Genomic DNA, 25679 nt, shown 5'->3' on the forward strand with positions numbered 1-25679 from the left:
AGGTACTCTCACCACCCGTGACCGGTCGGCTAGTTCCCCTCTCACCCCTCGTGACTGGTTGACCAGGTCCTCCTCACCACCTGTGACCGGTCGCCCAGGCCCTCTCACCACCCGTGACTAGTCGGCCAGCCCCCCTCCCCCTCACCACCGGTGACCGGTCGGCCAACTGACCCACGACATTCAGCCGGATGGGCCGGCTGATGAGCGGCGCGGTCGGCAGCTGGCACCCGTACACTCCGGCGTCCCTCGGCTGCACGTACTTGATCTTCAGCACCCACTCGTTGCTGTCCGGCTGCGGGCGCATGGCCGAATGGTCAGGGTGACGGGCTCAGGATCGTGAGCGTCGGGTTTCATTCCTGTCAAGTGAAAAAAGTTCGACGACCCCGGCTTCAGACAAGGGTGGCAACATAAGCGGCGATCACAATAAAATTTGGCTAAGAATACCACGGCAGGTATGGTGACCACTCTTCAGCGCCGCTGGCAACGCGCTGGGGTTTGAATCGGGAGACCGACTCGTGTCTCAAGCGTTGCAGAATATTTCGCCGGACGAACTGAGACAGCAGATGTAGGACAGGTTGTTTTGGTAGTGATGGCAATCATTTAAGATTCTGTCGATGATCCATGCTTCGGGCTGTTCACGGGCAGCCCGGTACCGAATAAATAATGGGATGGAATGAAATGAAATTCGCTGGAAAAGTTCGATCAAACAGAGATTTCCCTGATATATCAGCTAGTTGAGTTCCAAAAACGTGTCTGGATTGGCCAACTCCACGTTAGTACGATTAGGTCATTTTATTTGGGATATTCTGACTACGATGTGATTGCGTATTGTTTTCGAGAATGAACCAGAGGATGCGTGTTTCACACGGAGAACCAGAACTGTTCCCGAAGCAGGTCGGGAGAGAGGCAGGACAGTGGGGCTAGTTCTAGACAGGGGAACGTCATAACATGGAGAGATAACCATGGTCTGATGTCATCGTAAAGTAGGCCTTTGCACGCAAATAGGCACAACTCTTTTTGCTTTGCTTTGGAAAGCTCGGTTCCTCAAATATTCGCGGAGAGTTAAGTTTAAATGAAATGCTTACACTTACACATTGAATATATTGAGGCAAGTATCAGGTGTGACGAAATAAGCTCACTTATGACTGTTGCTATACTTTTAAGTTAAAAAGACTGTTTTAGACAACACAATTCCTCCATTTAGTAAATATGCTTCTCAATGCGTCATTGTTTGATTGTTTCATTGTAGCTTGCACAAACTTGATTCAGACCCCTTGACGGCCGTGATGTCTGGAAATCGTGCTCACCTATGCCAGATATAAACGACTCGACAACGGTCTTATTTGCCTTGATCGCCGCATGGCCAGTCGAGTGAAAGAGTTTGTATGCCGTTATTTTGGCGCCATGGATGCCTAGGTGAACTTGAAATAGACTACACAAAATAGTCTGCACATCTTCGCGAGCGTGCACCTCAGAAACGGGAGCGGTTTAGGTCCTAGGAAGGACGGGCCTGTGAAAAGCACCAAATAATCATTCAAATAGCCATTTCAGTCCAAAACCCCACATAAATGTGGAACACTACCTTTAACAAGACCAGCATCAAAGTGGCATATACCTATGTTAGCCGCCACAAAAATATAACTAAAACCTTAAGCGCATAAATGCGGCGTGCATCCTTCACAGAACACCCAATGACACAGAGAGACGGCGGGAGGGAGGCTCTCACACCAGCGCTACAATGTTTCCAAACCTGGTGGTACAGGACGATACGGTTGTCGTGGGCGTACGTTTTCTGACCCGAGCTGAGTATTGCCAGGTCTCTATGTCGGATCCAGGACACCTGCCAACCAAACGTAAGGGAAATCAGCTACCCGAGCAGCTGCACATGCAGTATGTCTGCTTCGCTACTTCACGGAGTCGTCACTTGTGTTCGCTGGAAAGGCCTTTCCTCATGGAAGGAAGCTGCGCATCAAGGATGCTAAAGGGCATGTCGCTCGGAGATGGATGTGAGGCCGAGCAGAGGCCGCGAGATCACAGAGTTCGTCCAGAGCAGAGGCCGCGAGACCACAGAGTTCGTCCAAAACAGAGGTCACAAGTTCACAGAGTTCGTCCAGCGCAGAGGCCGCGAGATCACAGAGTTCGTCTAAAACAGAGGTCGCGAGATCACAGAGTTCGTCCAGAACGGAGGCCGAGAGGTCACAAAGATCGTCCAGAACAGAGGCAGCAAGACCACAGAGTTCGTTCAGAACAGAGGTCGCGAGATCACAGGGTTCCTCCAGAACAGAGGTCGCGAGATCACAGAGTTCGTCCAAAACAGGGGTCGCGAGATCACGGAGTCTGTCCAGCGCAGAGGCCACGACATCACAGGGTTCGCCCAGGTCCTTGATGGTCCGTTCGAACACTGAAGAATACAGGCTCTTTTATTTTGCTCTTCGTGCCAGTGCCTTGACAGTCGCCGGGCACCACATACAATCACGGGGAGCGATATATATCGACAGCGACCACAGGCCTTAATTCATGTAATAATTTGACGGCTAAGGTTAACGACGGGTATACTTAACGCCCAAAAGTACTGGAAATACAACCGGTGTGGTCTAAGGTATTTTACACGGCATCACAGCCTGGCTAAGCCTTGGGTTCGTGAAGTCCCAAATAAGGATGACGGTCACTCTAAATAGTAGCCTGGATGAAATGCCAAAACTCGATGCTTTGTCAGACTGGGAGCACTAAAAATGCCTGATGTGAACGTCTTAAACAGCCGCTAGGCACGGCCCCCAATATTTTGCGCTCCAACAATCGATAACATGGCGATTAAATGCCGAAACAATATGCCCCATCACAGAGCTGCAATTTCGGCCCGAGTGTTTCGCCGAAACGTGCCCATAAGTGACAAGAGGAACGACGTCCATCAGTCTTGAAGCATCGTTCAAGTGAAATTTCGCCAACCTCCGTCAAATTTGCAATCTGTCAAAACGCTCCATTCGCGGAAAATGTCTCCGGCTGGCTGAGGCAAGCTCTGTCCGCGTCCTGGCACTGCGCAGATGAAATAATGCGGCTCAGGCCTCGCAGCTTGAACTAATTTAGGCCCTAACGGCCACTACGGTTGTGTCATGCATATGCTCTTCAATGGTTAACCGTAAGTTTACTGGCACTGCCTAGGCCTCTCACAACTCACAGAGCTTTTACGGTGAGTGGTTTCTTGCACATCATTTGCAGCACATATTGCTGCACGATCCTGTCTCGTGAGTGAAATCACACAAAAAACTGGATGTGGGCGACGTTTTTTTAACTCAATCTTTATGACCCAGCGCTTGGTATAGTGGCGAAGCACGGCTGCTTACGTGAGTACGTCGCACTTCAGTCAGTAATTAATTACGTCAGTAACAGCCAGTGATTACGTTGCAGCAGTCAGTGATTTCAAATTGCTCAAGGAGCACTGATGTAGCGAATTTTAGTCGCGATCCCCGACATCTTCTCAGCGATGTTTTGTGTAAAAACTTCCCACTCATCCAGCAGTCCGAAGTTCACCAATACCGAGCACCACACCTACGTATTAATGCACAGCAATTTCAGAAGCAATACAGGACAGCGTATATAACTTTAGCATACGAAGATTAAGGGTAAATGCGATATAAGTGCATAGAGCATCTGTATTTCCACGCTCAAAGCACTAAATATTTTGCACGCAGCTCACAGAGCTTAGTGTTCGACGAGCAACCCCCCTCCCCTCCCCTTCGGACCGCGTACAGCGGCAGCTCAGGAATGCGGGCACTCCGGCGCCTGCAGCGGATGCCGGCTCCGTCCGCCGTCACGTGACCCCGTACCCCAGGGCGTCATTCCTGGCGCGGCTGCGGCGCTGACGGCGCACCACTGACCGTCTTATTGCCGATGTCCCAGACGCGACAGGTGAGATAGGCCGCCTTGCCGGCCACGGCCGTCACGTTGGCCGGGGTCGCTGGGTCAAAGTAGGGCCGCCGGCGGATCGGCCGTGGGTCCGACCCACCGACCCTGCCGCCCAGCCGACCCTCTGCAACGAACACCCGCGAGTCAGCGAAGGGGCGACGCTGCTGGAACACTCAGAGCAGAGAGGGGAAGGCATCTCAAAGCTTTGTCGCTTTCTGGGTAATAGCGCTCTTCCCGTAATCTCAGATTATCTTGTAGGATAAATGCCGTTTCTCCAATCATGGCATGTGATGTAATACAACTGTGCCTCATGCGCAAAGGCGTCCGAATATACCGTTCTAATTACCTTCATAATAGTCATTCACAGCTCCACAGATTTCCTAAACGACTTTTGAAACGTTGGGCGGCGTGAGAGGAGCGGGAGCTAGCCTCACTCCATGCCTTTCACTAAACGGCATATTGTCCTTATCAATTGAGACGGAAAATATGATTCGAAGCTGTGAAAAAAGACCGAGCACGACACCTAAATCGATTCTCAGTCAGATAACTGTGATATTGAAAAAACTGACTGGACACATCTATATCTGGGGCTAAACATATCGTTGGTATGAAGATATGCGATATCACTGTGTGCGTATGGGGCTGGCAAGCACATGTTCAAACTCTGTGAGTTCGACATAATGCTCATTAATAATGGCTTCAGCCTGCTGCGGAGCTTCGCAGCTGTTGAACCCACTTCGCAAACAATCTGGTGTCCAGACACACAACAACAACAAAAACGCGTCTCGACAGCACACAAAAAGCGTCTCAAGAGTGCTGAGCAACACAATATTAAACAAAACTACTGAACAATAAAACAGCACCACACTCAGGAAAAGGGTGTAGGACGACTCTGCGGCGGAAATGAACGTCAGCTGAGCATGACGTCATCCCAGAGGGCAGTCATGTATTACGCACACTGGCTGTGACAATCAGCTGATGAGCGCCCTGCGCTGGTGACAACATGACCTCATTCCATAAATACATTCAAAACCGCTCCATCGGCGAGCCTTCTGTCGCCGTGCATGGCACAACTCTCAGACGAAGACGGCGGACCGCCCGGCCTTTGCAGCGCAGCAGCGCGAAGACAGCCATGAACGCGCCAGTAGCTTGAGGCAGTTTGCAGCCCTTCATACCTGGCCGACGCCGGCGATGGTGATTGTTTAGACAGGGCTGAGCCCCGGTTCACTAGTCTGGCACGCTGCACGTGCTGCGTCCCAGCATCTGCAGCGTGCCAGTATTGCTGTTGCATACGAGAACCCTCCGGCTGTCCCCCGGATAAAATCGGCTTTGGCTCCCCGAAATAGGCGATTCCGTCCTTTTTCTCGCCCTGGGAATGATATCTGGTGGTTTTTCTTCGTGGCACACGGCCTGGGACCCTCAAACAGGAGTTGCTGTACGGTGCCCCGGAAGCATGAACAGCTCAACCGAAAATCCCACGGCACAGCAAGCGGTGGCCAGGCACAGATGCGGTGACGATGGATCTGGTTGGTGACGCTAACAACAGTATGACAACGGTCCGTTAAACCGTAGGCGTGTTTCAACACAGGTCACGCTGTTTTGCACACCGCTATGTTTCGATGGCCGCCCGCGTCGCCAAAGAAGCGCTTGGCGGGGTCGTATGAGGATACCAAGTGAGAATGAAGAAGTGAGTCGCTCACCCTTTTTCACGCGATGAAGTTTGCTTAGATTCCATGGGGAGGGGGAGGGGGAGGGGGAGATTGAGACCCTGAGGCCTCGGCGTGCGTTGGACAGGTTGTGACGTGCGAGGTCTCAGACTGAAGATTTCAGTGCCAGCTAGCTATTCTTAAAAGGGAGGCGGTCGCAGGAAGCCCGAAAGGAGCTTTCTTGGCTTGATGCGACCTGCAGCATTTGCCCTGTTGTTTCAACCCGGCCGTGTACGCTGTCCTGCAATGAGCAGAACAGTACTGCAGAAGATCTCACACTGCAATCATGCCCACGGCGTCGTTCGGGGGCTGGCGAGGTGGCGTCCCATACTGCCTGATATCGACCATCGGCCAGTTTCCTGGAAAACTTTCCACTTCTCGTCTGGGCACCAATCCTGTCCGAGCGAGTTTTGAGAGCCGTCATCTCCCCAGCGCGTCCAGTGTGAATGGCGCAGCCTTCCCAGCTAAGTTTCCTGCCCAGAGGCGCTGACCCACGTGTCAAGACTTAACCCTCGACCTTGAGGCCGATCCTCGACCCTGGCGGTGCTCGATCACCATCGGGGGTTGCTGGCAGCCCAACGGCAAGGCAGCTTCCGGGAAAGGTGCTCGTGCTGCTGGGCTTTAGACCAAAAGCCATCTGATGAAATTACATGTGATGACATACGGTGCTCACCCTGTTTTAGCGGCAGTGAATGGATGTGAGAATGAAGCCGGGAGGCGACTCCGAGTCGTGTGCGTGCATGAGGGTGAATGCGATCGTTTCATTACTCGCGCACGCATTAATAACAAATGTCACACCCAGTGTGAAAACTCAAACTAACGCCACGGTACTTTGCGCATGAGAAATGTCAGACCTAGATGTATCCTTACAGAATCTGAAGCGAAATGCACGTAAGTTCCAAACAACGTTTATCATCGTTTTTAATGTCACGTATGTGCATTGCGAGTCATGCTATATGCAGACGCCGATTGCCAAGGTGCTTTAGCGGAATGTCTGGCTTCTGACGTTACTCTGGAAGGGATACAGTATGATGGGTGACGGAAGTGTAGTGAGTATTCTCCGCGACTTGGAGACCGGAAGAACCGGGCTTAGATTTTCGCGGTGCCTGCCATCTCCACCAGAGTGACAGGCAGGCGACCCGCCACGTCCGCCAGGGTGACAGGCAGGCGACCCGCCACCTCCGCCAGCGTGACAGGTAGGCGACCCGCCACCTCCGCCAGGGTGACAGGCAGGCGGCGCCATACAGCCCCAGCTACTGACTGTGTCGTAAGCCCCCCCCCCCCCCCCCCCCCCCCCACCCGCCAAAAATGTGATTAAGCAAATCTCAACGGCGATTCCCTTGCCCGCATAAAACAATGTCGGAAAAAACAAATGCGAACGGCACAAACTTAATGCGCCGCAATGCACCTGACGTAAGCCAACGCGAGAGGCGCATTAAGTCACGCGCTGCTCGCCAATGCCAGCGCTGCTGGAAATGGCCCGCACGCCGCTGCTGATACCGGGCCGTGCAGAACCAGCGCGTCACCGACGACGTGCGGGCCCGTGTCCGGGTACGCTGCGCTGCAGATGTTCCGGTTCACACCATCCCAATAGCAATGTCCGGATCGACCCCGCAAGCGCATGGCCGGGTTTTCAGCCAGACCATATGATCTCTGAACCCTTGTTTCCGGTCCAACCACCTGATCTCTGTACCCTTGCTTCCGGTCCAACCATCGTGATCTCCGCGCCTTTGCCGGTGCTTGTTTGTCCTACACCCGTCCCGCCTCCCAAGAGCTGTCACCTCATGCACTTTTTGGGGTGCGCTCCCCCATTAGTTTCAAGTCTTAACATCAGGTTAAGGCCGACGCATGGGAAGAACAACGTTAGAAATTCAAAATAACGGCTCCAATTCAATCTGTTTAAAAAAGCGCCGTCCTCGCCCGCCGGCGTCTGCTTTTGCGGGAATCCGCTGTCGCTGTGGGTGCGCTTCCCAGACGGTGTGGGACCTGCCACTTCAGTGTCCGTACCTGCTCCGTCGCCAGTGCCTGGGTCTGCCGCGGCTCGGCCGGGAGTTCTCAAACCCACTAGTCGGTGTGAGACTACGGTTCAATACTATGCACACGACTCTGCCCCGCCCCTATGATAGCTATACACAGAGCACAATAGTATTTGGTGGCCCTTTAGATGAGCTGTATTATAGATGGCTAGAGGACTGGCATTTTATCGATGAAATTACCGCACCTAGTTTGAGAACGGTCATTAGCAGGCGTTTATACAGTATAACATGGTTGATAGGAGGTGTCCGTGGAGGGAATCCCAATGCCTTCACCAGGTGATATTGGCAGAATTAAATGTAGATATTGTTACATAGATGAGACAGTAGTATTAGCCTCACTCCTCGGGGGGAAACCAGGAGAATGGAGACGCAATTGGGCTGATATTTCGCTAGCATGTCTTTAGCGAAACAATAGCAGAAGTGAATAGACTATATTCACTTATAAATATAAATATCAGATAGAATCATTTCACTTCTCTTTTTGTTTCGATAAAGGCATGCTGCCGGAATATCAACCCAACTACATCTCCATTCTCCTGGTTTTCCCCGAGGAATAAGGCTACCACTACTGTTCTTAGCTATGTGAATAATGCTCCTCGCTAATGCACAGAACAACTTGCGTATGAATATTATTAGATACAAATATGAAACAGCAGGGCTTTGACCTTATCCATGTCTACACCCTAGACGCGGCGCTGTCTCTGGACTCATTCTACATCTGTCTTCGAGCTATTTCTCCGTCCATGATGTACCATTTCTGTGAGGTTTCGACCTTTGGAATGAGTCGTATGGTGACCGATACGAGTTCATGAAAGAGATGCTGCCCTTACGGAAGTCCTCGAGTTTCTAGAAGATGAAACCTCTAAAAAGTCAGATTGACCTAGAACTTTCGATATTATCACGACAATATAAGTTATAATTTACGTCAAGAACTACCCCAGCTAGTTGTCTCTGAAGGGAAATGGCTGATTGAGGTTATTGTAGGTCATTAACCTCCCCTGGCATTGATGAACTCAAGACCAGTAATTTGTTATGTTCTTGTGATCAAGGAACTCGAAGTGAGCAGCAAAACTACCTCATAAGGCGGACTTCCCGCTTAAAAGGCATTCTGGAACGAGATTGATCTCATCTTCATGCCTGACCCAAGGTCAATGGAATTAGTCATAATGTCAACTTAAACTGTTTACTTGTCTAACGAAGAATCACAATGTTATACGACTTCGTGTAACACTGCTTGATCATCAGCTTGAAAAATGCCCTCGCTGTCAGCCATGATCTGACTTTAACCTACTAAGCGCCTTTTGAAGGACATCTAATGTTTTACTCCAAAAAGTGGTCAATCAATTGCCTACGGCCTAATCAAGTTTGGCGTGGTCAGCCGCGCTGTTATGGAAAAGCCTTAGAGAAAAGGCGATTTGCCCCTTACGGATCCTCGTGTGAAAAGTGACTCCACTAGTAAATGAGGGAGGATATGACATTTACTATGATCCAATGGAGCTTAACCATACCACGTACAAGGCTCATATTGACGTTCTGGAGTCGAGGGAAACGAAACATGCATAACCGAACCACGGCTGCATCCACTAAAGTGAGTCCAGCCGCGACAAGCTGGTTGATCATTTGCGGACATCAGTTGCGTCATTTCCAGCGTTGCGTAATGCGACGAAATCTTTCCAGCACTGACACCTTTGCTGGGGCGGAACGCTCCCTGCGAGGACGGCAGTACCACACAAGACCGGCATCTCCATCATCAGCCGAACGCATTGAGACCGGACGTCCCACCATCGCCTTTCGTCGCCCTGCATAATTCACCTTCCGATGCTTCAGTTGGAGTGAGAGCCCGCCTCCGATCCATACCGGCGTCGGCGGCGGGTCAGCCTAAGTCAGTCCGGCGTCGGTGACGACATGCAGCCTGGCCGCCTCCGACGGGCGCGCTGAACACGTGCGGGTCCGGCACCCGTCCGGCCGCTCCAGGCATGCCCCAGGTCAATTAGCTCGATCGACTCTCAATTAACGGCCCGCCTGGGTGCAGCGGAGGCGTAGTTGTGGTGTGGCGAATTCCGGCTTTTCTGGTGAGCGTACCACGAACTCGCCAGCATGCGGGAAACAATGACTGAATGAACTTCTTATGTAAATCTCGTAACGAAACGAGCTTTCAGCGACATATCCATCTCACCGCAGCTCTGTTTTGTTAAAAAATAGTCACGAGTATCTCATTCGAAATATGTCAATGCGAATTCCACGTCCTCATTACTCGTTTTTATTCTTCTCTGTGTACGTGCGTTGGGTTTCACATTTTGTTATTAATTTGGGGCATTTATTACTTCCATCACTGGGGTTCGTACGGATAAAGTAGCATCGTAGTTAATTGTATCATATTTCACAGTATCATACTGAATAATATGGTTCGTAATATCGTATTTCATAGTATCTTTCGTAAAATCCTCTTTTATGACATTTTTTGTAATGTGTGGTAACCAGTGAGCACGTGATGTAAAGAACCCAACAGCTAGCAAACACTGTAACCAGCCAAAAATCCCAAAAGCAACTCCGTGGATGAGTTTCGGGCAAACAAATACAAACACAATAGAGCTGCCGTTTTCGCGGACTCGGGATACACTCCGGGGCTCCCAAGAAAAAAAGAAGTGTAGTGCTGTAAAATATGCTCCAAAGGCGGGACGCTCCCCTTAGCTCTTAGGCTCGTGGGACAGAAGCGCACGCCGGAAGCGTGCGCTCCACGGCAATGCGTGGAAACGTGAAACATTTGCTCTGCTTTTTCCTTTCGGGCGGGGCTTTTGAAGATTTGGCCGCGGTTTTCTGCCAACTCTGCCAGAGTACATACGGCGACAGCTGCTTGGAGAAGAAATGAAAAGTAATTATATCACTTAGAACACAGTCATTGGTCCATTGATGCTCCGATAATTGCACATAATATATTTAGTATCATGACAGACTCCTTGACTACAAAATGGCATGACATACACAACTTTGCCTAACCAGGGTTTTTAAGCTATACGTGGTCGGTCGAGCGGTCGAAAGTTCGGGTTAGTGTCGCTGGGTACCAATGCTGTAGATGCCAATGCTGTAGTTTCGGCTGGACACCAAACCTGTAATTTCGACTGGGCACCAATGCTGTAGTTTCGGCTGGGCACCAATGCTGTGGTTTCGGCTGGGCACCAATGCGCTCCTTTCTTCTCGACCATCTCAGACGGCAGATCTCTGGTCAGGTCCAGAAGTTCGTTTCGGGGCTCGTTCACAACCCGTTCAGGAAGGGGTAATTTGGGTCCTCCGGTTTTTAACAAATTGACACGATGCGGCAGGTTGCAATAATTATTTTTTGATAAAATATTTTTGAATATCGAAATAATTGTAGCTCAGTCACATTTGTCTCAAAACAGATTTTCTTATGGGTATGGCCCGGTTTTGTCGAAATCAATATTGAGAAGATCCACACTAGACCCAACAATGCGGATAAGAAATCTATAGCAACATTTTCCATGGCCAATTTTACTTACGTCTACCTAGATGAGTTCATATTACAATGATTGCGTGGCATATCCACGGAAATTAGTTGGGCACAACAAATGTTTACCAAAACTTATATTCCAAACTTTCATTAACCAATGAAGCAAACGGGTTTAGCAAACGGCTCCAATGCATGGAGGTATGCAGTTGTGTTAAAAGGTACCAGCATATGCCATCTATATCGCACGACATCTCGTCGTTGCAGTTCATCCGGACGGGAAACTTGCCTGATGTCCAATTAAGCCAAAGGGAAGACTACGGTTGTTCTCATAAAAGGACCATGATCACTGCCTTGGAAGGTTGAGTATTCTCATCATTTGACTTGAAGCACTGCCTTGGAACATTGCGTATTCTCATAATATGGCCATGAACGATGTCATGAAACTTTACGACGGATGAAACTTTGAGACGTTGCCACAGATCTCGTCAGGGGAAATATAGAGCTCGAGGTGTACTTTGCGTACACGGGGTGGATACAGATCTCCTCTCCGATGGCTGGTTCGCGTGTTCATCGGAAGAACTGACAGTGGCAAACATCAACATCCACCAACAAGCTGCGTGTCTGTTAATCATGTCAGGAATCCATCTTGGCAGCTAAACACAATTTCCTCTCCTCAAGAAAGCTCAGCTATGAAAAAATGCCTACCTTCAATGGCACGGCTTCAAATAAAAGACTCTATTTCACAAAAATGACGGTAATTTACAGTAAGCATGCCATCGGCTTACGCAGCCGTGATGGAAACCGGCGCACTGAGCTCCGGCCTCCAAATGGTGCCATATTGCATACCCTGGGATTTGCCTCCAAATCCAGCTGGACGCCCTGAATGTATCAGTGCGCAACGAATGTCCCTAACTCATCTCCACTGTGATGTGTTGTGAAAAGGGATATTTTTGGTGAATGGTAAGGCTTTGCCTTTTCACTTCGCAGAAAGAACCGAAATAGGAGGAAAATGTGCGGAGGTATGTCAGTGCATCGCAAGGGAACAGATCGCTTATCAGAGCACAAAAACTGCAGCAACGAAAGCCGCTGCAGAATTCTCGCCAGCCGAAAGCCAGTCGCTTGCTTCGTTCAGATGACGTCCTGTGGCGATCATCAGGGTTGTCACATTCTAAAACGGGTTTGCAACTGTCAAATTAAATTCGCGTTTCTGATGTAAGGAATCAACGCATTTTTAGAAATCGACAACCAGAGATTGTTTTATGGGAGAGTGATTCCCACGTCAGGCCCAGGTGAAACTGTAGCTTTATCAGCACACTAGAACTGGTGTAATTTACAAAATCTTAGAAAGACGATCCGTTATAATAAAAGGAGATAGGTTTTCTTTATCGCTTACTGGCACTGCCAGCTTGTGCAGAATGGTGTAATCTGGCAGGTGCAGACCAGGGAGTATTGTGCACACCGTGCATGATGCAGTTTCCTTGAAAGGCTGTGGAACATGTATCACGCACACTACCAGGAAGCGTCTTTACGTAGAAGTGATACTGAAGTCACACAACCTCAACAGACATGTCAACAACTGGAAGGACAGAGTGCGTAAGGACCGGTTAGCAGACGGTAAACAAAATGTAGCACGACCAGCGCTTTGACAAGAGGTTGAGGTTTACGTGAGTAAGAAAGACTTTGCACTCGTATATGTCGGCATTATGACTTGAAAGCCCACTGAAAATGATCGTGCTTCGCTTTACCATGAGATACTGCTTAAACCACGTTATCAAGCAAGCAACGGATACATTGAGAACATTTGACGTTTCGAAGTGTTTGGGCATGTGCACAAGCGCTCCTCGACAACTTTTTCGCGGTGCCATCAGGTGAGAGACACGCCACCGAACGGCGCCTTAAGCCCATGGCTGCCCCTGTCATGCTGTACTGGACTGTGCCTTAAACCCATGGCTGCCCCTGTCATGCCACATTATCATCCGTCCCCCGCCGAACCGCGCCTCAAACCCATGGCTGCCCCTACCATGCTACGCTATCATCCGTCCCCCGCCGAACTGCGCCTCAAACCCATGGTTGCCCCTATCATGCTGCACAATCATCCGTCCCCCGCCGAACTGCGCCTCAAACCCATGGCTGCCCCTATCACGCTGCACAATCATCCGTCCCCCGCCAAACTGCGCCTTCAACCCATGGCTGCCCCTGTCATGCTACACTATCATCCGTCCCCCCGCCGAACTGTGCCTCAAACCCATGGCTACCCCTATCATGCTGCACTATCATCCGTCCCCCGCCGAACTGTGCCTCAAACCCATGGCTGCCCTTATCATGCTGCACTATCATCCGTCCCCCGCCGAACTGCGCCTCAAACCCATGGCTGCCCCTATCATGCTGCACTATCATCCGTCCCCCGCCGAACTGCGCCTCAAACCCATGGCTGCTCCTATCATGCTGCACTATCATGCTGCACTGCACTATCATGCCCCTATCATGCATCATGCGTCCCCCATGGCTACCAGGAAAGCCGTCCTTATACCATAAATGCGGAGCGCAGTGCGTACATCTTCTAGTCCCCATTCGTGTGAGCGTAATGATGATAAAATGTCCCTGTTTTCCGTGAGAACGGAAAAGAAGGGACATAATACCCTGGGACTCGCAACACCGAGTGAGGTCCACCACTTGAGCAGCACACTCTTATTAAAGACAAGGGCGCATGCACACAGTAGGCCACGGGCCACGCCCCTCCCAGACCAAGTTTATGGCATGCCTTAATAAGTACACGATTTCATATTGCCAGCTGAAAATTCCTGCTAGCCTCGAAGAAATGACAAGATCGAGACCGCGCCATTCTGTTTTACGACACACAGGGCATTACGCGTGCATGCAGCGAGCTTTCCTTGTGCCCTTCCTCCAATCCCGGAATCCTGCTTACGTTCCTGCTCAAAAATGCCTCAGGTTCACGATGACTTCGCAGAAAGCTAAAACAAACACACAGTCTTGTTTTGAAACTCCCATTTAAAGATGATAAACAGAGCAAACAGGTGAATGTCACCATACCATCGAGTCGTTTGCGCGGTCCTAGAGTAGCGTAGACTGGTGGTGCTAGTCTAAAGTTCATGTGAGTTCGAACCAACGTCAAGACCCCAGCGATTTCAGCTGGGATTGGGGGTCAACACACGTGTGTCAATCAGCTGGAAGGAAAATACACACGGAAGAACGCATGAGGTAAATCCTCGCTTAATCCCCGCCGAGGGATATTATATATGAATGGAAAACGGAGCGTTGTGTTCGTGACCCGTTTATGAGTCCGTTGGAAGCGCACGCTTACGGAACACGTACATGTCACTCGGGGAGCACCTGACAGACTGGCACGCGACAGTGGAGCACGGTGCAATAAATGGGAACCTAAAAGTAGTAATTTGACAGCATAACACCGCGCGGAGCTCAGGACACAATAATGTTTGCTTATCTGAAATATTCTCAACATGCTGACGTCGTCTCGGGACCTTGACACTCTCATGTTTGGCTTTTAAGTAACTCGACGTGCTATTTGAGTGACGTCGTTCAGTCATATACATGTGGGAAGAGTGCTACAATCGCTGCGATGAACATGACACCCGCCCGCAAATTTCAATATAGGCTTTTGGTCGGTGCTTGTCATCGACGCGCTTCGGCTCAGCCACTTTGTTTCAGGCAGGCCTGATCACAACACCGCGCCCTGCTTGACAGAATGTGTGAGCCTGAATGATTGGCATGCTGATAATCTTCGCGCAGTGTTTGTGAAATGTTACTCTCGTAGTAAATAATGCAAGTGATGAGTGGCGAGTGGCGGGCACTTTTATACCTAACCGTGTAAAACCCTCGCACCTTATAACCAGACACTTTATACTCAGTCTGTCGCAGACTGCGGCCATTTGTCCCGATCCAGAAGCTGCGCCAGCGTCTATGCTCGTCAAGTGAAAACCATTATGCAGTGCGCCGACTAAACTCCGTCACTTATTAAACGTTACCCGTTCATTTTCCGTCGTTGCATTATCATCACTTCCGTTATTTTGCGTGGTTATTGTCATGCAGGCAGAGAGTGATCCACATATGTGTGCTGGCGCTCATGCGCTGGCATGATCGCTAGACGCGTAGGAGAGCGGCCCAGGGCCTTTTGCGCGACATTGTCCTGCTGTACAGGGCCTTTTGCGCGGGACTGCCCCGCTGTACGGGGCCTTTTGCGCGGACGACCCAGCTGCGCAAGGCCTTTTGCCTTACAGGCCTTTTGCGCGAAGGATACTGCTGCACGTGGAACGGAGTGGCGAGTTGTAACTGCCCGTCGTCGTCATTGGGGCTTTACTTCACTCAGCTCCTTACGCTATATGGCTTCGCCTGCCTCTCACCCTGGCAGGAAGGGCGGGCACCGCGAGGAATCGAACCCCGTACTTCTGGTTTCCCAGACGCGCAGTGGTAAATGTAGACGCGTTAACGTAGATACATCACCTCTTCCTTCCCGCCCCCAATGACCGAAATGCTCATGATGTTCGTGCAATGTTCTTGAAGTGTAACGCTCGTGGTAAGTGAAGGAAAACGGCCCTGACCCGGATATGACCTGGCCCTCATCTCTCATGCTCCCGAAAGAACGCCCACGCTCTGAAACCATTGCTTGCAGAATACATCACGAACCCGGCGAGTGAGAGTCCGAGGTCTAGCTCTTGGCTTGCCGAGCGGCGCGGCCGCAGGTTAATCTGAGGTCGGCTCGAGTTCCCTGCACCCTTTCATTAGGGCAGCGATAAAAACGAGTTGAGGGCTTACCCGAAGCCTTCAGCCGCCCTGCGTCATTTAATTAGTCCACTGGTGAAAAGGAAGCCGAAGACTGGGTGCAACCTTCAAACTACCTATGACGACGCGATTACTTTTATTTCCAAAATGTGGCAAGTGAACTGCCAGGGGTTTAACACACGGAGCGGCTGCATAAAACGTACTCGCGCTTGCTGGTGCATTAGCGTTAAGACTGTCTAGATTTGCCCCCGTGTTACACCTATTTCTCCTTCTGCCGCACAACTCCATGCAGATATCAAGCTGCACCTGATCGTCCAAGCAGCTTTCCTCGATACGACGCACGAAACACATGTTGGCAGCCTCCGCGTGTGTGGAACCTCCCCGAAGCGGCTTCCAGCAACGGGGTGCCGGGCGGCCGTCTCCAACATGGAAACCGTCCTACGCCCCATAGGGCCAATTGACGAGAACGACTGCAGATACCCTAGAGCTGATGCCCTAGCGCTAGGGCCGCGGAGCAGAGTTCTCTGACAGTTGGGGCTCCGACTACAGGCGCTGTGCCCTGTGAAGGAAAACAGTGGCAAACAGTGAACATCAACGTGCATGGCGTAGGTACAGCTTCATGAAGCCGGGTACATCCCGACCGGTATTGAGTGGGTGTTGCGCTAAAGCTGTGCAGACCGCGTCTGGTAGTTTGGAGCTGCATCTATGCAATACAATGCTTCAGTTAATTTAAAAATGAATGATGGTGTGTCCATTTGTGCTGCTGGCTGGGGTGCCACCGCGGCGGCACACTATCTAGTGGTATGGCGAATTACATGCCCCTTGCTCAAGCTCTAAACCAAATGCCTAACACCGCCAACACCGTGAGTAAGCCTCAGTCATCAATTTCAACACGCCACAGCAGCTACGTATCCAGCTCATTAAAGCCTTTGGGTGGCAGAAATGGCAAGCAAGAATGGCCCACATTTCGGGGAAATTGCACCTCGAATGAGCCGAATGCGCTGGCTTGGCGGCACTCTGTTTCCAGCACGCTCCCCTCCTAGCCGCACGAGGGCATCGACGGGATGACATGTCACGCTGGTGAACCTCATCAACAGCTGTCTGCAGCACATCGGACACCAGCCTGTGGGTCCAGGATTCGGTCCAGTCCGGTCCAGTCCATTCCAGTCCGGCTAATCCGCATCCAATCCGCCCGCCAATACGCTCTTCCAAGATTTCCTAATCCAATCCAGACCGGTTCGCCTCACCAGAAACGGAAATTGTCAACTAAATACGTGCCAACTTCCTCAAAAACGAGTTTTAAAATATGAACAGCAAGTTTGGCTCATCTCAGTATTTTGAATTTAAGAAATTTGCTGATTTCCATTATAGAAATGCGTGCAATAAGTTGTTATACGCTAGCGGGTACTAAGATACTCAACACATCTCGTTGCCTCTAGATGACGGTCAGAACAAACTATGCTCATCACATTATTGATCATTACAACTATGTTGGCAAATAGCTGGCAAGCACCTCCACGTGCAGAAGCCAAAGTCGCGGTTTCAATATCCCAAAGGCATGAGCACATTATCTAACATTTTCAGACTCCATGTTAGGTGCAACATGCCTACACGTACCAATGCACAGTTTCAACGCCATCCAGTTGAGAAGCGCAGGACGACGCCTATCTAGGACATCTTCTGAACAACTAGAACGCCCATCTCATCTGACATGTCATCTGACATCTCATCTCATATGACACTTAACGTGTGTATCCATCCTCGAACCCGACAACTAATGAAATGACCTGACCTCCGACCATTATTTCATGCTAGATTGCCGGCTGCGTCAATACCACAATCCACGCCTGCGCCCGTCCACTGCCTGCTGTACCTGCTCTGACAAGCAGGGATAGGAAACGGCTGCATCGTTTTTGAGTCCCTTGTCTTTACGACCAGCTGCTAACTAGTCTCTCTTTTTACTCATAAATCCGTGAACTTCTCTAATGTGCAGTGTGATGCTGCTGGCCATAGTGAACATTGTCAGTGCTTCATTCCATGTCCAAGGTGAAAAGTGGCGTCCGCGATGCCACCGAGTGACGTCATCATCCCTGCCGACCATACTAGGGGTCACTCGTGACCGCAAGTACTACCTTGGAGCGTCCAACATTTGGGTAACGCATCCTAATAATCGTATGATGAACCATTTAATCAGCACCCCCCGGTACGCTAAAGGTTGTTTATTACAATGCTACGAAACCAGGCACTTTGGTTCTTTCTTCCTTGTAACCAGTGTAAGATGGAGAACACCATGGTATCAGAAAAAAACATGGCATCACGACAGACGCTGGTTATAAAAACAAGCATGGCATTTGAGTGGTGCAATAAAAAAGATGCATTGGAACTTCTCTTTAGTCCGTACACTTGCTTTCATAGAAAGATCACTATCGTTCTGTGATTTTATTGCGGGCGCTGCAAAACTGGGCTGAAGAGGCATGTTTTAACACATGCCTCTTCACAAGTTGTTGTTGCTCCGCTTTATCTGAAAAATATTCAGTGCTCCAAGCGGCTCTAGTTCAAAACATTTCAACGGGTCAAGAACTGAATACGTGGTAGAAATTCATATTGCTGGCAGGAAACCCACCTTCGTATACCTGACGCGCACCAAAATTTCTGTTTTAGCAGTGTGTGAGAGAAACCATCCACTTTGGCAGTGGATGGGATACAATAGCTGCTTTGACAGTAGATGGGAGACAAAAGCCGCTTTGGCATGGTGTGGAAGACAAAGAGGCTCTCTATGCTCCTCATGGCCCCAACTATTTTGTTTGTTTTAGGGGAGCATTCCACATCTAAATATATTGATGCAAGCATCACATGTGAGGGAGAAAAACTCATTTGTAACTATTGGTATGCTCTCAAGTGCAAAGGAATGCTCCAGATAACACCATTTCACTGTTTGGTACTCCTCAATACGTCATCGCTTGATTACGTCATAGAACGTTTTATGACATGAGGGTCGCTGCCAGACTGGCCGTGTCAGCATTGCTACTGTAGCGGAAGGGCGGACCCACTTCCAGTGCCTCAACTTGCCGCAAGGTGGCTTGTTATTTTATGCGCCGGTGCTAAACCTGACGTCCGCTACATGCGCGTGTTTTGGCCCACTGTTGTAGTGTTCTTGTCTCTTTGTCCGTAATGCTGCATATTCTTAGTTGCATTCGTATTCCCTGTTGCAGGGTTTTTCTTGAGTTATTCAATCCCGTGCATGTATTATTCAAGCCCGTATTCAGTCCCGTGTATGCCAAACTAGTAGAACTTCCTGATTTCCGGCGTATGCACCACATAACGCGGCTTGTGATCAAGGCGTGTGTTTAATCAATGAAACTGATTGAAAGTCAACTGCCGTCCATTGATGCGACGAATCTTACTGATGTGCCCCAGACAACAATAAGTCAATAGTCATATTTTTTACCTTGAGCACAGTATGTGGACCACACTATATGGACCGAATTTGTTTGACCTCTATGACGCCACGCATCTCTGGGTGACTTTGAAAGAGGTGGCACGAAAAAGTTTGCACAAGTTCGCGTAAACTTAGCCCAGAAACGAAATTGTTCGCAAGCTTAAAGAGGGAATGAGTTCGAACTGCAGAGAAAGGTCATGAAAATGGCTATCTCAGTTCAAGCCCCATCAAATATAGAACGGTCCCTTTAGAGGACGGTCAAAACTTTGCTGAAATCTTGCTGATTTGAGGTTTAGGCACCACGTTACTGGGACACAGCATAACACATTTGATGCGCAGTGCTGCATATGTTTGCACTTCGACAACTAAGCGGCAAGTAAAGGAACACACTGCCGACTTCATGCCGCTATCCCATCAGTACCGGAAGAGAACTGACGAATTCGGCCCGATCATGCCGATCTGCGTCCAAAGTCTGAGCCAGTCCCAACATCAAGCGGGAGTTTTCCACAGCCAGCAGCAGGCGAAAGTTTCGGTCCTGCCGCCGAAATCCCCTAGGAGCAGTTCTTGTCGACTCGTGACAGCCTCCAGACGCCACGTGCGCTCGCTGTGACTAACTGGCTGTTGCCTGAGACGGCATCGACTTTTGGCCGTGTCGCACCGTCGATTTCGTGAGAGGTATGGATAGCATAACGCACGGTGGGATGTTCAAATCTTTGGAAACATTTAACATTCTTGGAAACCGACGGTTTTTCAAATATGCTGGCTTCTGCTAAACGCTATACATAACCTGGTTCAACCTGCTCACACCAACCACATCTTAGCGAAATCCGCGGAAGTGTCGCATACATATTGTGTATAATCTGCCAATATAGATACAACTAAAACGAATATTGAATACATTTGTTCATTATGAGACCCTACTCAGTGTATACCCTTCTAGCCTAAGCCAGCGGCCTTGTTTCAAGTTCACACCTCGCGTCGGTCAAACCACATCCGTGCGCGACACTTCCGTATCGAGGTCATCCAGGTCACGAGTTGGGCCGTGTTACGCTGGTCTATAATCGACCGGCTCGACCCGTCATCAGAACAACGCCCTCGTTTTACGGCTCCGAACACAACGGTCGCGCCCTATGGCTTCCGCGTACTGCAGAGGCGTTTGATGTTTCGCTCCATTGACTTGTGCGACGCCGGCTGAGGCTGCCTTGCTTCGTTCGGCGAAAACCAATCAGCCTGGTTTCGCTGCGTGCCTGCGGCCCGCTCCTCAAGGTTTTTGGCCTCGGCTCCACATAACACTAAACCGGTGTAAATGCACGCAGCAAGAGCGACTTTACATCGACGATTTACGGCCGGCGTACCCGGAGCTCTCAGTGTCGAGCGCGATTGGCCTGTGGCGACGCACGCCGCCGTTGGCCTGGTCAATGATTGGCTGATATCCGGTCAGTACCTACAGCAGTGCCTCGCACGTCACTCAACGCCACATATCGCAACACACGCCGCGGCTGCTTCGTCGTCGGGCATGATGGCACATGCAGTTCACAAAAGGGTAGCAGCGGCGAAGTGACATTCCGTGACCATCAACATCACGCATCTCACCAAATGATCGCGACAGAGAAAGCCACCATGAAAGGCAAACGCATGGGGCTCTAAGATGGTGCCAGTAAAAAAGGGAATATTCGTGGGAGGGGCAGGGTAGTAGCGGAGGATTTTCTTGAACGAGGAAGGGGAGGGGTGCGGTCCACCATACTTGTCGAGCGCAAGCACACCCTTCAGGCGGCTTCCATTTTGCCTCATCCAGCCACTCTTCACCCCACATAACTCCTAGATCGCAACTCTGCTGATTTCCCGAGCCACCACGCACGGCGGGATTGCAGAATGTTGCCCCATTCGGAAAGCCGCTAGCATTCGCAAACTGCGAGAGCCACTGAAGTCGACCGACGCTGCCCGCCCGCCGTCGCATTACGCGTGGGCCCACTGCCCGCCCGCCGTCGCATTATGCGTGAGGCCCACTGCCCGCCCGCCGTCGCATTATGCGTGAGGCCCGCTGCCCGCTGCCCGCCCGCCGTCGCATTATGCGTGAGGCCCACTGCCCGCTGCCCGCCCGCCGTCGCATTATGCGTGAGGCCCACTGCCCGCTGCCCGCCCGCCGTCGCATTATGCGTGAGGCCCACTGCCCGCTGCCCGCCCGCCGTCGCATTATGCGTGAGGCCCGCTGCCCCCAGCCCGACCATCGAGATCGGTGGGAACGGCTGGGCACAGAGGGAGGGCCAATGGTGCGGCGTCGCGCAGTCCCGGGCGCTGCGGGAGCCGAAAGACAATTGGCATGGAGCCAGCGCCACCCGCACGCCCAGCTCTTATCAGCGCACGGAGATGGATGGCCCCCGACAGGCATGAATGATTATTTACCATTTATTCGCGCCGTGGTCGGCACTGTGAGCGTGATCGGCGGTAATAGGGAGGGGGGGGGGAGCTCCGTGACCGACACGTCACGCTACTGCCAGCTGACCGCATTACACGTTAATGATAACCTACTGACCTGCTGCGTCGGAATGGGTGATACTGCATGCGCGTGGGGGAGCTGCACTAGTCAGGTGTGCGTGCAGTCGATACACAGGGGATGTGGCGTAACGTGGAAACTAGCGACGTCGATGAGCTGCAGTTGACAAGGCGCGGACCTCCGATATTTATCTGTTCACACGGCGTTCGCGTGCTACTTGGGCAAGGTTTTTCGAATTTCAAGCGCGTTCCCAATTTTGCATTGAGCATCCGATGACGCAGCGTTTGTTGTTACACATCAAGCACAAACAACCGCGGAGCGTTCCAAAGGCCGTGCTTCGACATTTTCTTTGATGCTTTTTTATAAAGATTTAATCCAAGCCTTTGGAAAGGATGGATTTCTGGAGCCAGCGCTCACGCTAAGCAGTGCTTGTTGTATGCGCTCTGACTCCTAACATCCGATCGCGCAATGCCAGGTCAACGGCACAATTTGGTGGCGAAAGGCTGCGCGCCGCGATGCCCGGCACGGTGCGTCCCGCCCTCTGACGTTCCTGACCTTTACCGCGACCGCTGCCACCGATCGTAGGCGAAATCTGTCTGGGGCGAAGAGGGAGAGCCTGAAACGATCCGAACCCACCCTTCCACGGACGAGGGGGGTCGGAAGCATGCGCTCTACCAAGCTGAGCCATCGGGACGGGCTTTGAAGCTGTGAAATATTTAGTTGAGTGACCAGAGGCACCGAATATACCAAACTGCTCATAGTGTGCACCCAATGCGTTCATTAAGCAAGTAGGGTGTTCTGTTATGCCATTTAAGACATCCGAGTGCATAGTTGCGAACACCTGAGTGCCCAGGGGGAATTTAGTGGTTCATTAATAGGGTCTATCCACCATGTTCAAAGCTTGGATACGCCCCTGGAACAACGACACGTGCATGATTAATGTGCATTTTAAGACTCAGAGCAAAATGCAGCTACTTAAGATGTCAACATGGTGTTAGTTCCTGTGCTCGATTTAATATTAAACACGTGTTTGCATGAGCATTCCACGCTATGTTGTTTCTGGAATTGCTATTGCTCAACAATACATCTTTGTAACACCTTACGATGTCCAGAATAAGTTTGAAATAATGTGCACTAACGTGTTCCTGAAATTTTGAAAAACATATTAAGATTCATACAACTTATAGTTTGCTTGATATTTCCTTCTGTATTAGCTTTACTGAGAACACCTGTGGCAACGTGCTAATTTTGAAGTGCTCATAGGATATATAAGGCCACGGCAAAATTATTAAAGCTCATGCCCACGTCTCACAACTGTTTCAAGTGTTTCAAGGGCGCTCGAATCAGACCTCCGAGCGGAATTAGTGTGAACAAGCCGGAGAGGAACACGGTTAACAATAACCGCTCCAACGATGATGCCGCCGCACCAGAGTCGGTCACAAAGCGAAACCGCACAGCACTAAACCGGTTTTTTACTAACCCATTGCACCGTAAGGAACATCAGACAAAACGCTTGATCTTTGATTCAGTTGAATTGCACAGCCCTAGGCGGCACAGATCAATGTTACAAGTATGCTTTCTACTGTAAGCTCAATATTCGTTCAGCTGCGTGATGTGACGCACGCGGTCGATTTGATTCATCTCCCATCTGTTCGCTCCGCCACGGACGCTGAAAGGCAGAGACGACGACGACTTTCGGCGTGATGCCGCGTGGTTATCAGGGCAATGCCGTTAGTGTTGCAGTCGTGCTGGGTGGTCAAGGACACGCGGTGTTTTGGAGCGAGAAGCACAACTATGAGAGTTGTAAACTTATCCATCCGTTGAGCAGCGCAGGTGAATGGTTTTCGCACACTTTCAGTTGTGGGATATCGCTTGCACATGCTTCCTGCAAAAATGTTTGATCCGTTGACTTCATGCCAGACATAGTCTCCAGAACACGCATACGAGGTCAGCCAAAGAAAAACCGTCTGTTTATAATAGACTGAATCATTTAAGAAAAAACATGTGTATAATGCGGACGTGGGCTTTGGTCAGTGTACGCACATAGAATTAAAGAGAACGTCTTGTTTGTTTTTTGTTTTGCTTCATGAACTGAGAAGAGCTTACCGTTCAAATATATCCCCGTTTTTCTGGACTTATCATAGTGGTATGGTAATGATATGGCGATAAAATGATAATGATTATCATAATGATATTTAATCCATTGTAATGACTTATCAATTATAAATTTAATCCAATGATTAAATGCATCCACTCTTTCACCTTTCCTCTACATATAACATCATGCTGCTCATCCAGTGGGCGTTATGTGATATTCGCTTACGTGACGGTGAGCTGTCTCATTTCACTCTGGTCTGAGAACAGCCGCTAAGTGAATTAGTCGTGGCATGGCATAACTCAATGGCTTGCTGGCGTAAAGAGGTAAATAAATTGTAGGGGTATTCAGTCCCTTGGAATGCTGTCCACTAACCGTTCATACACGACAGCAGCAAGAGGCCCAGAAGAGGAATATTCATGTTGGCCGGAGGCGCAGGCTTCCTTTTCAGTCTCTGAACGCAGTTGACTCTCGATCCCACGCTTTACTGCCGACCATTTCTTCTGGGTCACTCCATGTTGGCAACTTCAGAAGGAACGTCTCCACAGGGTGTCAGCAGGCTGACGCCCCTGGGAGTTGCCGGCCACGCCTAAATACGTCAGGCTGGTACAGGCGCGCGGTCATGGAGCTTGCGCTGGCCAGGATGACGCGGCACCATCGCAGGCTGCTGGGAATGGCTGACCCGGGCTTCGCTTCGGCACACTCCTGACGTCACCTCTATACGCAGCTCCAAGCGATCGCCAGCTGCGTCTTGGCTCAAGCCAGGTTCCGCCAGCAACTCAGCAACCGCTTCGCCAGCAAATCAGCAACCGCTCCGCCAGCAACTCAGCAACCGTTTCGCCAGCAACTCAGCAACCGGTACGCCAGCAACTCAGCAGCCGCTCCGCCAGCAACTCAGCAACGCTCCGCCAGCATCCCAACAATCGCTCCACCAGAAACTCGGCAACCGCTCCTCAGCGCTCACATGAAAACCCGCGCACCACTTCCACCGTGCGTCGGTCCTGACCGCACCGTCACTGGGGGCGGCAGCCGGGTGAGCGAGCGAGCAACCCTCTCTGCGCACACTCGAGGCGCCGCCGCCGCCGTCTAATGACGCCCGCACGTCCGGTGGGTCTCCCCCGCGCCCAATCTCGCCACTCCCTGCGGCGCCGTGCGCCGGAGCCGACTGGCCGACGTCGTCGGCGGCGGCGGCGGCGACGTCGGCGCCACGGGCAGGTGCCGCGCGGCGGACGCAGGTGCCATCGCCCGCCGCCGCCGCCCGTCGGCGCCGTTACGCTGGCGGCGATGGGTGTCGGTCTCGTCATGACTCGCCGAGGCGGCGCAGCGACGGCCACCGAACGAGCGGTGAGCGGTGCCGACGAACCGCGACGAAACTCACGCGGGGTTTGCGGGTGATTCGCGGAGGCTTTGACGCGTGTCTGAGTGGGATGATGCCGGCTTTTGGTAGGACGTGGAGTGCGAGGAGTTCCCTCCGCACTCGCCGTGCCTCGAGATGTTGCTATCAGATTTCGCCGAAGAAAATGGCTGGGTGGACAAAGTGCCGGACAAGGACAAGCATCTGCCAATGACACAACTGGGCTGTGACGTAGTCAGCGCTGGGCATCACGTGCAGTAGCCGTGCCTGTTTGCCAGCATGTAGTGTCCACCTAAGTCGAGTGGTATTTGCTCAGGCATGTGTGTCAGGTGCTGCTTTGTAGTATGCACCCCTTACACCGGCACGGTAAACAGCGCTGTGCTGCGGCATAGCATAAGGACGTCCAGCTATAGTCATGAAACGTAAAA

The 25679-nt window shown here is 51.0% G+C and overlaps 1 protein-coding gene across 1 annotated transcript in view; it reads right to left on the reverse strand.

Moving 5' to 3' along the window:
- Positions 1–25011, reverse strand: part of LOC119095589 (zwei Ig domain protein zig-8) — a 33998-nt gene extending 8987 nt beyond the window's left edge. Inside the window, exons 1-4 of the mRNA XM_037218445.1 lie at positions 24273–25011; positions 3876–4027; positions 1751–1840; positions 172–292 (exon numbers count right to left, since the gene is read on the reverse strand). Of these exons, the coding sequence (XP_037074340.1) occupies positions 172–292; positions 1751–1840; positions 3876–4027; positions 24273–24318 (409 nt within the window). The 5' untranslated portion in view covers positions 24319–25011. The remainder of the gene's footprint in view (positions 1–171; positions 293–1750; positions 1841–3875; positions 4028–24272) is intronic.
- Between the last annotated feature and the right edge of the window lie 668 nt (positions 25012–25679).

Source organism: Pollicipes pollicipes, unplaced genomic scaffold (assembly GCF_011947565.3).
Source record: "Pollicipes pollicipes isolate AB1234 unplaced genomic scaffold, Ppol_2.1 Scaffold_4219;HRSCAF=4965_pilon_pilon_pilon, whole genome shotgun sequence".
NCBI lineage: Eukaryota > Metazoa > Arthropoda > Thecostraca > Pollicipedomorpha > Pollicipedidae > Pollicipes > Pollicipes pollicipes.